Raw genomic sequence first — 16,792 nt, 5'->3', positions numbered from 1 at the left:
TGGTTTTGCCATCATGGGGTTCCTTAATTGTGGTGGGGCGATAGATGTCACATATATCCCCATCTTGGCACCAGACGATCTTGCGAAAGAGTACATAAACTGAAAGGGATACTTTTCAATGGTGTTACAAACACTGTTGGATCACAGGGGACATTTCACCGATATCAACGTAGGATGGGTGTGAAAGGTTCATGGTGCGTGCATCTTTAGGAACTCAGGTCTGTTCAAAAAGCTGCAATCTGGGACTTTCTTTTCAGACTACTAAATGAACATTGATGATGATGAGATGCCTATAGTTATCCTGGGGCACCCAGCCTACCCCTTGCTCCCATGGCTCCGCCGTCTGGACAGCAATAAGAAACGGTTCAATTGTAGGCTCAGCAAGTGCAGAATGGTGGTTGAATGTGCCTTTGGTCGTTTGAAAGGGCTCTGGAGAATTTTACTAAAAAGGTTGGACCTTAGTGAGGAGAACATCCCCATGGTTATAGCTGCCTGATGTGTGCTCCATAATATCTGTGCAAAAAAAGGGGGGAAATTTTCCACAGGGGTGGGCAGTTGAGACGGATCTCATGGCAGCCATTTTTGAGCAGCCAGACACCAGGGCAATAAGAAGAGCACAGCAAGGGAGCACTGTGTATCCGCGAGGCTTTGAAAAGCCGTTTCAGTAATGAGTCACAGTAATGTGAGCTGCTTGTCTGCATTGTGCTTTCCCAAACCTTCACCTGGAATGTATCACTGTCCCTGTAAAGCCAACCCCCCACCCAAGCCCACTGCTTCTACTCAATAAAGAACATTTATTTCTCGAATCCATTTACTTTATTTAACAAACCCAAGTAAAGAGGGAGAACGGGGTGGGGGGGGGGTGGGAAGGTAACCTTGGGGAAAAAGGGGTTATAAAGTTGGAACGGGAGAAACATTTTCAGCTGTGTAACGTAACACTGCATTCCAGACCATCAAAGGTCTGTGAATAGGTGCCTTCTGTTCCTGGTACCCTCCCCCTGAGTTAAATGAAAGGGATGATGGACTTTTCGCCCACGCCTCCTGGAATGCTTGGGGGAGGGTGATTCTGCATCAGGCGATGCTGTCTGTCCACCAGGGTCTGCAGAGGGACTCTACCCTCCTGCTTCTGTTCCTGCAGTTCAACCAGATGCCTCAACATGTCTGCTTGGTCCCTCATAATCTGAAGCATATCATCCTGCGCCGCATGCTTTTGCTTATTGGAAGCTTTCCTGCTCTCCATGTCCATGTCTAACTTCTTGGACAGTGAAAACCTCCACGCTTGCAGCTCTGTGTAAGCTGTCCCGGAGGCATTCATTATCTTGGTGAACATGTCCTCCCGCGTTCTTTCTCCTTCTAATCAGCAAAAGTCTGCTTTCAGGTGTTGATGACACACCAAAGGACACATTTCCAGCTGTCAGTCGTGGGAAAAAATAAAGGAACCATTGTAAATGAATAAAATGTTTCCATAAAAAGGCCGTTTTCATAACAACAACAAAAAAACCCCTCTTATTACACTAGATGCAAGCCATAACTTAATCAGAATCCGTAACCATTCACTGTGCTGCTCCAGCCATAGTGAGTAGGCATCCCCCCCCCCCCACCCCCCTGGTTCATGGGTGACCGCACTTTTAATGAATTTTATGGCAGGCTCATGTCGGGAGCAGAAGTAGCTAGTTGAACAAAGGCCCTTCCCATAGCACCACGGGAAACTGTTTACAAACGGGGTTGGGGGGAACGTTTTCACTCCCAAATTGCGGAATCTCAGCCACTTTAAACTACTTGCCAACTCATGCCGAGTACAGTAAAAGCACATTAGCGGCTGTATGGTTTGGCGATCCAATGTGTGTGTGTGGGGGTGGTTCTACATGCCCTTTTTTTGTTTTGGTTTTTTTTCCTTGCAAGAGCACTTTTAATGAGAACTTCCCCTGTTACCCCTAGGCGACCCTATGTGATATCAGTCTCCTGAGGGTAACAGAGGCGGAAAGGAAGGAGATGCTGCTAGTGTCTGGGTATAGACCCGGTCCTTATGCTGCTATGCTGTGTACTGCAATGATGCCAGCAGAATTAATTCAGGAGTTGCAGGGAAGGTGTCCTACCATGGTGGAAGAAATAAGACTGCCCTGCCCAGAAATCTTCTGCAAAGGATTGCAGAGTATCTCCATGAAAGTTTCCTAGAGATATCCCTGGAGCTATCCCAATCCACATAAACAGTCTTTTCCGGGGGCCTCCCTCTGCGTAGCTGGAGCAGCCTCTTGTAAGCAGAGAACCACAGCATCTCGCTTTGTCTTCACAGTAAACATGCAATACCACTGAATGGGTATGCCCGTTAAAGTTTAACTGGACTTTGATTGTAACTGTATACTCACCAGAGGTTCCTTCCGCGGCATCACGGTCGGCCACTGTGATGTCCTGTGACCCACGGGGCTCCAGGGCTAAAAATATTTCCTGGCTCTTGGGCAGAATAGATCCACCACTTGCCTGTCTCCCATTCTCCTCCTCCTCCTCCTCCTCTATTTACAGAGCTTTCTAGATGTTAATTGTACCATGGGCAATAGGAAGTCAAAGAATTTTCACTCTTGAAAAATACTAGAAAATATAAATATTTAAAAATAAAACCTTTAGAATATTGTTCAAATTTAAGGAAGACAGTTTGCTTTCAGATGGTGGTTTTGGTGAAAAAATCCCCTTAACTTCCCTTTCCTATATCTACTACTTAAATACTTTCTCTTCACATTTTCAAAGCCACTAACAAGGCATGTAAACAGAAAAATACTTTATTATAGAGTTTAGTTTATTAGAACCAATAGAATTGAAGGTCTGATTTACTCTGTTAAATTATTCAAAGACCTTAAAGTGTCTTAGATCGGTTACTCCCAAAAGAGAACTTCTTGGAATCAATAAAGGGACTCCTGAAACACTTTTTGAAAATCTGTTGGAAACTACCACAAATTTGAGAAGGAATCTTACTTCAGTTCAGATTTTACATACTATTCGCTTTGTGTGTGCATACTTTTTTGTTCTTCCCCTCCCCCTAAAATATACTAGGCCAAATTCTGTCCTAATTTGCAGCCAGTACAGTCCTGTTGACAAAGGACAGTATTTTGCCTGTTGTCTACAAAGAAACTTCATTAAATGTGCCAGTACACTACAGTTCATTAGATGTAAGAATATAGTGTCTGTTAACCTTAAAAGTTAATTTCTGCCTCCTAATGATTTTGACTGTATCTGTGTTTAATAATTATGATTGTATTGCTCTATTTATCTTTAAAGGTCATGAGCTATTATCAGAGTTACAGCAGCGTCGGTTTAACGGTTCAGATGGAGGGGTCTCATGGTCTCCCATGGATGATGAACTGCTTGCTCAGCCACAGGTCATGAAGCTATTAGATTCACTCCGAGAACAGTATACGCGTTACCAGGAAGTTTGTAGACAACGTAGCAAGCGCACACAGCTAGAGGAGATTCAACAGAAGGTAATGCAGGTAAGCACCAAGATTCTCTTGGTACCATATTTTTTTTATCATGTAACCTTTTGACTTTGCATGGTTAACAAAAATCCTTCTAAAACAAACCTTGTTTTAGTCTGTTTAGTATTGTTTTTAATAGCACATATTACAGACATCTGTGGTGAGGGTGTTTTTTTTGTTTGTTTGTTTGTTTTTTGCAATGTCTAAGACTGTTAAAAATAGTTATCTGCCCTCAGTGTATTCCTCTGGTGTGCGTCTGTGAGTAATTTAGGAAGCACATGCCATATAATTCTTTACTGCTTAATTCTAAATATCTGAGAAGTCTGTCATAAGTAGCTTATAGTGATATATTTTTAAACTAGATTCAAACTAAATATTACACTTTGTAATAATGTTGAGTTCTCTGTTAGACCTCTGTCTGGACTGAATACAATAGACAATTCTGTTAATTTTTTTGTTTATATTGAAATTGAGTCTTACGCTCTGACCTTTAGGTCTGGATAAGCTGCAGTTGGTGTAAGACTAAGGGAGTTGGAGGGAAAGTTGCTTGACTCAGGCTTTTGTGCCTCCTTTGATTCTGGGGCTGCTAGGTGCTGATTTTGCCTGATGTTCTAATTTGACTGCTTGCAATGGTTTTCAAAGGGCCTTTTTGACAGGTAGAGGTCACTAGAATGCAGTAATTTCCAGACAAGCTTTCTCTTCCAAGCCCCCTATGCTGGGGATTCTCCTACACCTAATGAATCCTCAGTTGGTCACTTATGCCAGCTTTAAGCCTTCCTTGCACTGCCACAGGGCTAAGCACCTAGATCATTATCAAATAAGCATTCAAGAAAAAATATCATGATAGTAGTTTTGTTTATATCTTTAAGTTCTTATTTGAGTGCTACTCCCTGTGTGTATTCAACATGTGAGTGTGCATGTGCACCATGCACCTGAGATTGTAGATTTCTAGCAAGTAGTGTCTGTTCATGTGTGTCTGTGCAGTTGCTTTCCTCATGCTACTAATCGAGAGCATAAGGTGTATTGTAAACCAATGCCTCTCCAGTTTTTTCTTACCACCACATGGCTTGAGTTGGAATCCTCTGTGTCCACAGATTTCTCTATGCTGCTTTATTCTACACACACACACACACACACACACACACACACACACACACACACACACACACGATTTAGTATAGTTAGAGTTTTTAGTTTCTTCTACCCCCGCCCCTCCGGTGGGGAGTGTTTTCCTGAGGACAAAAACTATGTCCAGAGTCCCGGGGTTTAAGAACTTTGTCACATTCTCCATGAGCAGTGAGCACCAATGCTGTTGCTGTTGTCCTGGAGAGGTGAATATCTCAGCCAAGTGCAGCACTTGCTGCTCATTTCTTCCACAAATCTTTAAGATTCAAGGGACCCAGCTGAGAAAACATCTTATGGAGAAGGCTACATGATCTCAATCTGAGGAGATTCCCCCTTATGTCAGCCTCAACTGACAAGCAATGCCCCTCCAAGCATGAGCTCAGGAGTGGAAGACGGAGCTGATAAGCCCAAGGAGTCATTGTCCAGGGTTTCTCATGAGAATAAGGGGTGCACTCATGAGCATAAGGACAGATCTCCTGCCACGATTGCTTCCAAGAGAAGAGATCCCTCCCCAGCTCCAGCCAAGTTGGGTGAGCCCTCACGTCCAGGTCATAAGGACTTGTGCCCACTTAAACCTTCCAGTCCTGAGAGCAAGGTGCTAAGGAGAAAGGATCTGCTGATACCAGTGTCTGCTCCAATTCCTATGCCTAAGGATCCGCAGCCACAAACGCCATCTAAGAGTTCACATGTTGACTCCTCAACGGTACTGACCAGTCCCCATAAAGACCCACCATCCACGATGACCATGGATGCACCAGATCTGTGAGTCCTGACTACCGGAACGCCCCAGTCTCTGCGACTAACCAAAATGTACACCTTACCAGAGGATATCTTCACCCTTCCTTATCCCCAGTCTTCTTCGGTCTGACCTTCCTGAGAGACAGTATGACACTAGAAGTTGAAACTACATGAAGGAGAGAGAAATGTTACCCTCCTCAGTACTTAGGCAGGAGCTTTTACCCACTGGCACCAACAACTCTGATAATTGAATAGGAACTGGCCTTCTCTTCAGAGGAGTTGGAGGTTCCAGATTATGATCCTTCACTCCCACATGGGAAGGTGAGTTCAGACAGAGACTCAAGAAGTTCTGGGGTCCATCATCTGTCCTCCACCCACATACAGCTACTCAAGGGATTGAGGGTACCTATTGCCATGGGAACCCCTCAACCGGTTAACCCTTCATATTGGCCCTATTGGGGTCCATGGGGTCCCTACAGTAAACATCCCAAATCCATCCATCCCACTGTATTTCTCCCACATGACACCTGCTGGCATTGTTGGAGTTTGAGGGCGAGGATACTGAACCAGATCCTCAGGTGCTGATGGGTGTTTTGTCTGACCTTACCAGATGAGACAGTTTGCCCCATCTTCACCATCCCTGCCTGATGACCACAGGCAATGTCAGGAACTTCTTCAGATAGTTATGAATGACCTCCACATTCCGCTAGAGGAGGTCCAAGGTAGCCAATATTAGCTCCTTGACATTTTATAACCCTCTGGTCCCAGTAAGGTGGCTATCCTGGTAAATGAGACCATCATGGAACCAGCTAGGGTAGTCTGGCACACTCCAGCCTGCAGCACCTCTACCCCCAGAAGGGCTTAGAGACACTATTTTGTACCAGTCAAAGGAGCGGCGTTTCTCTTCACACACTCAGCACCCAACTCCCTGGTGGTGCAAACAGCCACTGAAAGATCTTGATTACAACATCCCAAGACTACGCTGGCAGATAAGAGTTCTTGTCGACTTGACCCTCAGGGGGTGAGGGAAAGGTGTTGTCATCTGAGTCTTGGCTCCGTATTGCTAACTACCCAGCTTTGTGAGTAAAACATGTCTGGAAGTCCAAAAACCAAACTCCCTCAAGAAGACAGAGAACATTTCCAGGCCCTCATTGAGGAAGGCCAACTGGTGAACAAAATATCCCTTCAAGCTGAAGTTGATGCAGCTGACACTGCATCTAGAAGGAGAGCCACAGATATAGTCATGAGGCATGAGTTTTCACTGTGTTCCACAGGGTTCCCCAGGGAGGTTCAAAATATAATAGACAAAGTTTTGACAAGTTTATTTATCGAGAAGACTGACAAGTCTCTAAGCTCATTGAAAAACTCTGGAATAACTCTCTGCTCCCTTGGCATTTACACCCTGCCGCTGAAGAGAGAACACCATAAACAGGTGTACAAGCCATGACCATCTCCCGAGCTGTTCCCACCACCAGCGCTCATTTGAATCACTGGGCAAACACCAGAGTGTACAAAGACCTAGATATACAGCTCTCCCTGTGACAACCACAACTACTCAATCCCATCCACCATCCAGAGGTTATTTTTGACGGGACAATCAAGAACTGCCTATATCTGTTGATGCCATCTACCACTGACCACATGTTCTGTGTGTCACCTTTCTATGAAGGTCACCTTTTTAGTTGCCATCATCTCATCTGGAAGGATGAGTGGACTGGGAGCACTTATGGCTGACCCACAGTACTCTATTTTTCATAAGGAAAACATTTCCCTTTGCCTTCACTGGAAATTCATTTCTAAAGAAATTTCTGAATTTCACGTAAGTCAATCTAAATTTTCTTCCCAAAAACCTCATGCTTCTGATGAGAATAGGAGACATCTTACCACTGAAAATGTAAATCCAGCAAGAAACTATTTTCATTTGTGTGGTTACTGAAATCTTCAAAAGAAAAGAAAAACCCAAACTCTTCTTCTTGAAAACAACAACAACAGAAGTGTAGTGTATAAGATAATAACACTACTGCATAGCTCACAAATGACATAAGCAGGGCATGGGACTTTTCCTGTAGTTGGATAATATTCAGATTGGCTGAGCAAGAATTGCTGATTGAAATAAAGTTTATAACCTAGCCTGGCAAACTGCCTTCATTAATGCATTTAAATAGACTTGTTTACTGGGGCATCAACCTCAATTTGCATCATTTTGATTAGAAATAATCATCCATTTGCTCTGTCTACGTTACTGATGCTGCATAATAAATGAACAGAATCTTAGCACAAAATGAAGCTATGTGTTCTGCTATTTTGTTTAACCAGTTTTAAAACGATTGTTGAAGGCATCAAGTAATATACAAAAATGCAATAAAACGTTGCCTAAATTTAAACGATAAGGCAACCTGCCTAGATTCACAGCCAGAAATATACACACTGTATGTAAGAGCGACAACCGCAGTGGGTAAGCTGCCCACCAACCAATTTCTTGCTCGCATCCTTTTTCCTGCCAACGAATGGTCGCTTAATCAGCTGATAGTTCATTTGATATTGTTGACAACTGGCTGAGCATCAATTTGAATTTTATCTTTGAGGAATTGGTTTGTGCCTGCTTTTCTAAGCTTGGAACATGTCTATAGAGTAGAATCTTGTAACTTTACATACAAGGTTGCCACACATATTTTACCAGGACAATAATGATCAGCAAATTATGAGTTCTCAAATGATCCCTCACACGGCATACTTTGTACAATCAGTTATAGTTCTGTAAAAAAGGGTGAATGTAGGGATGCAGACTGTCACAGAGAAGAGTCCCCAAAAAACGGAATTAACTGTCCCAAATGGATGGATATTGCAAGCTGCCACAATAAGAGTCCTGCCTCCTATGGAGTCCTGACTGCACCTAGAGCAAGGCTTCAGTTGGTGATTCCTCACTTGGATGACCCTAGTATTGCTGATTCATTCCACCTGTGTTTTCTCTCTCTCTCCTTCCTTTTTTTTTTTTTTTTTTTTTTGCCAGTATTGCTTGCCTTTTCTGGTTGTGTTTACTCCCAAGTCTCCATTTTCTGCTTTCCTCCCCTTCTCTTCTTAGTGTATGTGCAACATGCCTCAGGTGGCATGAGACTAGGATTCATTACCAAATTTTTACCGTTGGCTGGATCATTAGCTTCCCCGGCTTGGGCCGGGTATTGACAGGGAGTGGAACATGCCCCCCTCCCCTGCTCTGCCTCACTGTGAAGCTTTTAGTTCTCATCCACTTTCAAAAGTTCTCACACCCTTTTTCCCAGATGTTGCCCTCTGTCTCCTTTCTTCTGTGTCTTTCAGATTCCTGCCACTCCTCTACTACACTCCCCAGGTTTTGCTCTTTTTTTCTGTTCCCCCGTACATAGTTGGTAATGTTTTTCATGTACATCCAGGAACAATTCTCTTAATAAGCAGGATGTGGGAGCTTCCAGGCCCCCAGTTGATAAACAGTTTGGTGTATGTTTTAGTTAATTTTAGGTTATTTTTTCCTAGAAAGGTTAAGAAAAACAAACAGAGAAATTATTCTAAACTCACAAAAATGCACATAAAACATGCCTCCCAGCCACTGCCTGACTTGAAAAACTGTCCCTCAATAATAATGTTGTTCCCCTTGTCTCTCATCTCACCACATAGCTTCTTCTGTCTCGCCCTGGTAAATGGCCTCTCTGGCCTGCATAGAGAGTGCAGGATCCTCGGCTGGGTTCTCTCTGCCATGCACCCACCCCATGTCTGCTGGCTACCTCTCTCCAATGCATGTATCTGGCACAGATCTCTGCATTTGCTGAGCTAAGCACAGCTCTAGAAGCAGCTGCCAGGGATCAGATGCAGAAGCCAGCAGCCAGTAACTGAGAAGACTCCAGTGAGGAATAAAGCAGGAGGCTGCTGAGCAGTAGTGTTACAAAGTCCCAGGACAGTTTCCCTGGAAGGGTTTTCCCAGCCAAACTAGGATCACTGACAGGTATACTGGTATCTTCTCTGCCTCTCTCCACTGATCCCAGAGGAGGCACCACACAGGATATGGCAGGACAGGATGTCTTTCTTAAATTGTAAACTCTTTGGGGAAGGGATTGTCTTTGTTCCATTTATATAGCACCTAGCACAATGGGGTCCTGGTTCATGAGTAAGGTTTCTAGCTGCTACAATAATATGAATAATGAATAATAATGGTGTCTTGAGGCTTCTGTGTTACCTGTGTGCTTTGGGAGCAGAGAAACAGGCTGTTGGAAAGGCAGTTGTGTCAAACTGTAATACAGGCATGGATAACTGTAGATCAGGTGACAAAATTGGGTGGACTTTCTGAATAATCCAAGGATAGTCATAGTCACTCTTGTGCACTGTTGTGCCACGACCTTCCATGCTGACAGAGAAGTCAAGGATAAATCCATGTTCTTCCCTTGTTTTCCCTTTGGTGAGGCTGTATTCCCTGAAAAATGGGTGTGCACAAATCACCAGCCAACTGAGTTTCATTGTATGTTTGCATATATTCTTGTTATTTAAAAGAAAATCTTTTGATTAAAGAAGAGAAGCTGTTTGCCTGTCCTTTGTCACTGTCTCATAATTTTGGGGTCTCTGAATTCCCAGTCATTTCAGGACTCCTGTGTGGCTTCAGTGATAAGAAGTGGCTTTTTTTCATATTCTATATTTCCTACATACTTTAATCTTAGAATTTATGCTGTGGGTATAGTCTAATACTTCAAATTTAAATATAATAGAAATATATATAAAGAGGCCAATATACATAATTTTAGAGGCCATTTCATCTTAATTAGACAGTTTCCCAACATACAAATCAAAATGAATTGATGGTCCTTGGTTACAAAAATAACACATTTGACACTTTAATCTTGGGACTTTCCAGCTATAGATTAGACATTGAGACCTTTCTTGCAAGCTATTTTGCAAAGACAGACCCCTGAACTTTTAAAGGAGACACTGGCATCAGTGAGGCTTCATGTGGGTGCCTCCTTATGTCAGAGGGGTCAGTTTACAGGATGAAGGGCTATTTTTTTTAAAGCATTTTATGTATTTCTAATATTTTGTACTGAAAATGTGCTTGTCACCTGTTTGTCCATTAACATAATTGTTCAACAAAGCAGGGAGAAAACACCTCTCTCATGAGTATAAAGATGTGTCCAACATTTCAGCAATGCTGACACATGCACTCCAATTCATTGATCTAGGCTAATTTAAATTTGTCTGAAAATGAAAGATTTTTTCTTATCGAGAAAAGTAAGGGTTTTATTATCCACTTGATTGATACAGATGTAAAATGACAAATATGAGTGTGCCAAATTTTTTGTGAGCTATGAGTTTCTAGCATGAGCTAGGAGCCTAAGGTTAATGAAAAGTACATTCTACCAAAGGCATACGAAATCAAGTCACTTCCAAAGTTACTCAGAATATCTAACTTTTTACCGAATTTGTGGTTATATTAATTTGAAATGAAAAGTACATAGAATTTTTAATAGCATGAGTGGAATTGTTTTACAACCTGTTGAGAATATTTGATTTATTTGTTGTTATCTAAACTATTATTTTATTAACAGGTAGTGAATTGGCTTGAAGGACCTGGATCAGAACAACTACGAACCCAGTGGGGGATAGGTGATTCAATTAGAGCCTCACAAGCTTTGCAACAGAAACATGAAGAGATTGAGAGTCAACACAGTGTGAGCTATTCCCCCCCCTTCCCCAAGTTACAACATGATTATGAGTATATATAATTAATTGTGAACAATGTAGTCCAGTGACAGATTCTTAGGAATTTGAGCAGGCAGTGATTTATCAGGTATAAAGAGGAGTATCTGCACTGTTTTAATTACCCCCTATGTCCTTTAGATACAGATTTTTATGGTTTCCAGTGTAGATAATAAAATCTAATTATATGCTTTTTGTCTGCGTGTTGATGTTTTAAAAGACACCGTGACAATTTGTACTTTCAGTAAAAGTGAAATAAAAACAGGGAGAGTAAGCCTGAAAAAAGAACATTTTTGAAAATGTTTATGATAAGATCTGTGCTGCTCTGGTAAATGAGATGTTTAAATTTGGAGCTTATTTGGCTAGAACCTACCACGGTCAGTTATCACTGAACGTGGATTTCAGTTAACAAGATTTGAAATGCAATTTAGTTTGGAATAAAATTTGACAGCTTATTTCTAACTTTGCTGACCAAATACTATACAGTAACTCCACACTTAAATTCATCCCAGTTAACGTTGTTTGGTTGTTACGTTGCTGATCAATTAGAGAACATGCTCGTTTAAAGTTGCGCAATGCTCCCTTATAACGTCGTTTGGCAGCCGCCTGCTTTGTCCACTGCTTGCAGAAAGAGCAGCCCGTTGGAGCTAGCTGGTGGGGACTTGGAACCAGGGTGGATCAGCAGCCCCCCTATCAGCTCCCCTATGTTCCCTGTGTGGCAGCTGCCCAGCAGGCTATCAATTGCCAGGCAGGTCAGCTGTCCCTCCCCCCACTGCCATGTGCTGCTCCTGCCCTGTGCCTTGGAGCTGCTCCCAGGAGCCTCCTGCTTGCTGTGCATGGGGAGAAAGAAGGGTGCTGATGTCAGGGTGTCCCCCTCCCCTGCTCCTGCCCCCGCGCTCCTATATCTCATTTCCACAGAGCAGGGGAGCCACAACAGGGCTCAGGACGGAGGGAGCTTGCTGGCAGCAGCTGCTGTCTCAACTTGCTGATCTACTTAAAAAGGCAGTGTACTTAGGGTGGGGTCAGCATACTTAAAGGGGCAATGCATGTCTCTCTCTCACACACACTCTGTGTCTCTGTCTCTCTCTGCCATGCTATCTCCCCTCCCTCCATTCGTGCTGCCTTGTAGAGTGTGAGGCTACGTGTTAACCCTTGAGGGCTCAGCTGAGTGCTAGTTCATCATTTATCATTTATCAGTAAGGCATTCCCTGGGAAATATCCCACCCTCTGACTTCAGCACCTCAACCAGGCTTCACAATCATCATTGCTGTGTACATTATTAAATTGTTTGTTTAAAACTTATACTGTGTGTATGTGTATGTGTGTGTGTGTGATGTCCTTTGTCTGGCAAAAAAAAAAATTCCCTGAAACCTAAGCGCCCCCCCCCCCCTTTACATTAATTCTTATGGGGAAATTGGACTCACTTAACATCATTTCGCTTAAGGTAGCATTTTTAGGAACATAACTACAACAGTAAGAGAGGAGTTACTGTACTACTTTTCACTATAAATCTGTTTACAGATACCTTTTGCAGACCTTTAGAAATAGAAATATCCTCTCTATACCAACTGATTTATTGTTACTGAGATTTGATTACTCAGCATTCAGCCAGGGGAGGCTGCCTACTGTTTTGTTCTTTCTCTGCTGAACTAAGCTCCCTAAGTCACCTACTCTGAAAAGTGACAATGTGTAAATGGCATTTTCTTACCCAACGTCTCTGATTGTTATGTGTATAGAGGACGGGTCGGCAATCTTCAGCATACGGCCCATCAGGGTAATCCGCTGGTGGGCCACGAGACATTTTGTTTACATTGACCGTCCATAGGCACAGCCACCCCACAGCTCCCAGTGGCTGCGGTTCACTGTTACCAGCCAATGGGAGCTGCGAGAAGCGACACGGGCCGCAGAGCCATGCTGGCCACCGCTTTCCGCAGCTCCCATTGACCAGGAACGGCGAACTGTGGCCACTGGGAGCTGCGGGGGGCTGTGCCTGCGGATGGTTAACGTAAACAAAATGTCTCACAGCCTGCCAGCGGATTACCTTGATGGGCTGCGTGCTGAAGGTCGCCGATCCCTGGTATAGAGAGTAATATCTGCTTGCTTTAATAACAAAATAATTGTAATGTTTTATTCATTTTAGTATTGTAGAACAACATAGATGTGGAAGACTGGGCTGAATTCCATTCATGCTTACACATCATTAACAAAATGAGCTAAGTTCTATTGGAAGTCCAACTTTTGTCCTCTGGTCCTTACAATCCCACTGCAGACCATGGGGTGCAGAAGTGTGACTGAAGTCTGAATTTGACCTACAGAATAAATATCACTGTTGATAATGCACAAGCAGGAAAGAACACAGCCTGGCTTTCAGTCCCAGTATGAATTTGCAGCACTGGCAGTTAGAAAAAAACATCTTTAGGCTTATCAATTAAGCAAATTTGATCTGGAAATCATTGACATATTAAACATGGCACCCCATTTACAAAGTCACTTTTCAAAGTAGGTCTGTGCCTGAGTGCATGTGCATGTTTTTGCCCTCTAATCTGGGAGCATCTCCTATAATTGATCTGGAGCCAATTGCTGTCTGCCTTCTTCTCTTCCTCCTTTATCATTTTCCTAATTTTCTACAGTCTCTCTAGATCAGCGTTTCTCAAAGCCGGTCCGCCGCTTGTTCAGGGAAAGCCCCTGCTGGGCCGGGCCGATTTGTTTACCTGCCACATCCGCAGGTTCGGCTGATCGCGGCTCCCACTGGCCACGGTTCGCCGCTCCAGGCCAATGGGGGCGGCGGGAAGCGGTGGCCAGCACTTCCCTCGGCCTACACTGCTTCCCGCCGCCCCCATTGGCCTGGAGCGGCAAACCGCGGCCAGTGGGAGCCACGATCGGCCGAACTTGCGGCTGCGGCAGGTAAACAAACCAGCCCGGCCCACCAGGGGCTTTCCCTGAACAGCGACCCGGCTTTGAGAACCACTGCTCTAGATACTTATTTCTTCCCTCATTTCTGAAGTCAAACAGGGTGCGTGTCTGATATTATCTCCTCTCCACTGCTCTTCCCCTCCCCAACTCCCCCTTCATTACTTTGGAAACGTCTTCTATTTATTATTGACAGTATTGCTCTCATGTTGCTTTAGTTTCTGGAATGCTTCTATTTGTTTTTAATATTCTATGTGAATCCAGTCTTGAAAAAGAACTGCTTTAGATTTCTAGATAATAAGCAATTTGTGACCTATTTCATAGTTTCTCTGCATGTCTAATATACTTGAGCTCATTGTCTTCAGTCAAATTTCTGCCTTTTCTTCATGGTCATGACCTGTGAGAGTCTGGTCAATTTGGGTTTAGAGCTGGTCATTTGATTTAAACAGCCTTGATTAAGTGCATTGCGGGTCTTGTTATTGAAATAGTCAACAGTGTACTTGTAGTTTTAATTCTGTTAGATATTGGCAGCTTTTGCTACAATTGACCATTTTTGCCTTGTTTATTGGGCAATGACAAAATAAAGCATTAATCACTAAATCAGGTATTTCATTAATACAACCAATAGGTGGCACTATTCTCTTACGTTGGAATTAAGTAGGACGTTTGAAGGTCATCTTGTCAGTAGACCAAAATAACAAAGATGTCTAGCAGCCATATTTGGTATTACAAGTTTATAACAACATCAGATGAACATTGGATTTCTTATCTTGATATATGAAGTAGGCTTTCATTCTCCGTGAATTCTCCATCATTTGAAATGTTTTTCTTACCTAAAGCTGTATATTATGGTTTCAACAATATAAAGGTATATATGGTAACACTTTGGAGACACCTTCTCTCATATAATGAAGAAACTTTAGAATAACCTGTTTCTATATTTTGCTGTCCCATTTTACTTGAAAGATATTTAATTCACTCTGCCTAAAATATTTTTCTAATGACATTTCTAAGTTTATTGCTAGCAGTAGTAATATTGCTGAAAGCAATATCATTTGATTCAAAGGCAGTCTTTTAATAATTGTTTAACGTCATGCTAGAGTCTTATCATTGTTCCTGTAGCATACCATGAATACCTTAATGATAATTAAATAATGGTTTATGTTTAGACAGTGGAATTTTTGTGCTGTGCAAGCGACTATTAATGGGAATGTGTTTGCAGTATATGCCAATAGGCAGGTTGAATTTAGAGTTTTTGACAATGGACCTCCCCCCTACCTTCAAGTAGTATCAGTAGGATCAGAAATTCATACTTTTTTTGTAAAACTTGCAACTATATTTGAATTGATATAGGGCAGAGTGGATTGATTTTAAATCACCAATTTTAATCACAAATTAAATCAACAAGCAGGAAACTTTGATTTAAATCATTGATTTCAATTGTGTTTTCATTTATACTTTTAGTTGTTTTTCTAAAGAGAGGTTGATTCTCATTAGTTGCTAGCCATTACAACATGTTGATTCGCAGCTAAATGTATCCTTTATTTACACTACATTTTGGTGCTCCTTTTTGCTAACGGGGGGATACGCTATCTATGCACATTTATTTAAGCAGTTATATACTTAAATTTTATATTTTTAATTTGGTTGGAAAATGGCAAATGAGGCATTTCTTATTTACTAGATTAATTATTTTGCTTGTGATTTTTTGTGAACTTCTGGTTGGGTGGTAATTCAAATTCAGTTACAAATGCACACAACCAGTATTTTATATATATATATTTTTATTAGATAAAACTACCTTAAAAGTGATGGATACATAAAGGGGAAAAAAGTTTATCAAAACATGTTTTGCATTTCAAGCTAATTGATGTATTAGACAAAGGAAGTGTTATTGGTAGTTAATTGACTGAACTGTTTGTTTTTGGTTACTTCAAGATTTTAGAACTAACAGATCTCACCATCTCACACCTAGTTTTTATTTATAGGCTACCTCAACACTAGAAGCTAGGGTTATGATTCCCAGCTCACGTAGACATAACCGTGCTAGCTCTCATGGAGATACTTCTTTTAGCGTACTAGTGTAGCTGTGGCAGCATGGGCAGTGGCGAGCGAAGGCACGTGTTAGCCATCCCGAGTACATACCTACAGTATCTAGTTGGGTTTGAACTTGGAGCAGCTAGCCTATGTTGTCACATTCCTCTGTCAGTGCTACTGCGGTGACTATTTTTAACATGCTAGTTTGATGAGAGTTAGCACATGTATGTCTACTTGAGCCGGGAGTCGCATCTCTAGGTCCAAGTTTAGACGTAGCCATCGATTGGAAAAGGAAAACAAGCTTTTCCTGCTTTTTCAAATCCCAATTGGTTTCTTAACTTGGAATAAACAGAAGTGAAAAAAGTATTCTCTCTGCACCTGCAGCAGAGGCTCCTGCTGTCAGAAGCTGGTTTGAGACAAGCTTTTGAAATACACAGAGCTCTTCTTGAGGTCTGGGAAAGATACTGAGAGAGTTACACTAAATACAAGGTCAAACAGATAATTTTTGCATTCTTAGTTAGCACTTAGTTTCGCATAAGTAGTACCTTTAAACTATCTATTCAATCTTCTATTTAGTTGTGACACAGTCAATACCTTTTCCAGACCTCAAGAAAACCTGAAGAAGAGCTCTGTGTAGCTCAAAAGTTTATCTCTCTCACCAACAGAAGTTGGTCCAATAAAAGATATTACCTCACCCACCTGGTCTCTCTAATATGCTGGGACTGACATGACTAGTACAACAATACTGCATAAAAGCTGGTTTATCACTTCAACAAACTCTGGTTCTAGGTGCTTAGCCAGTG

The 16,792-nt window shown here is 42.2% G+C and overlaps 1 protein-coding gene across 16 annotated transcripts in view; it reads left to right on the top strand.

Moving 5' to 3' along the window:
• SESTD1 (SEC14 and spectrin domain containing 1) overlaps positions 1-16,792 on the top strand; it is a 127,377-nt gene that overhangs the window by 90,722 nt on the left and 19,863 nt on the right. For 11 of the 16 annotated variants that reach the window (XR_010591597.1, XM_065561910.1, XM_024114743.3 and 8 more), the window contains 2 exons: positions 3,271-3,482; positions 10,892-11,014. Coding sequence is in view for 15 of the 16 variants with exons in the window: in XM_065561910.1 (XP_065417982.1) it covers positions 3,271-3,482; positions 10,892-11,014 (335 nt within the window). In the remaining variant the exon portion in view is untranslated. The remainder of the gene's footprint in view (positions 1-3,270; positions 3,483-10,891; positions 11,015-16,792) is intronic. The other 5 variants (XM_065561918.1, XM_065561915.1, XM_065561916.1 and 2 more) reach the window with 1 other exon arrangement.

This window comes from Chrysemys picta, chromosome 11 (genome assembly GCF_011386835.1).
Source record: "Chrysemys picta bellii isolate R12L10 chromosome 11, ASM1138683v2, whole genome shotgun sequence".
NCBI lineage: Eukaryota > Metazoa > Chordata > Testudines > Emydidae > Chrysemys > Chrysemys picta.
This window is presented reverse-complemented; position numbering and strand designations above follow the sequence as displayed.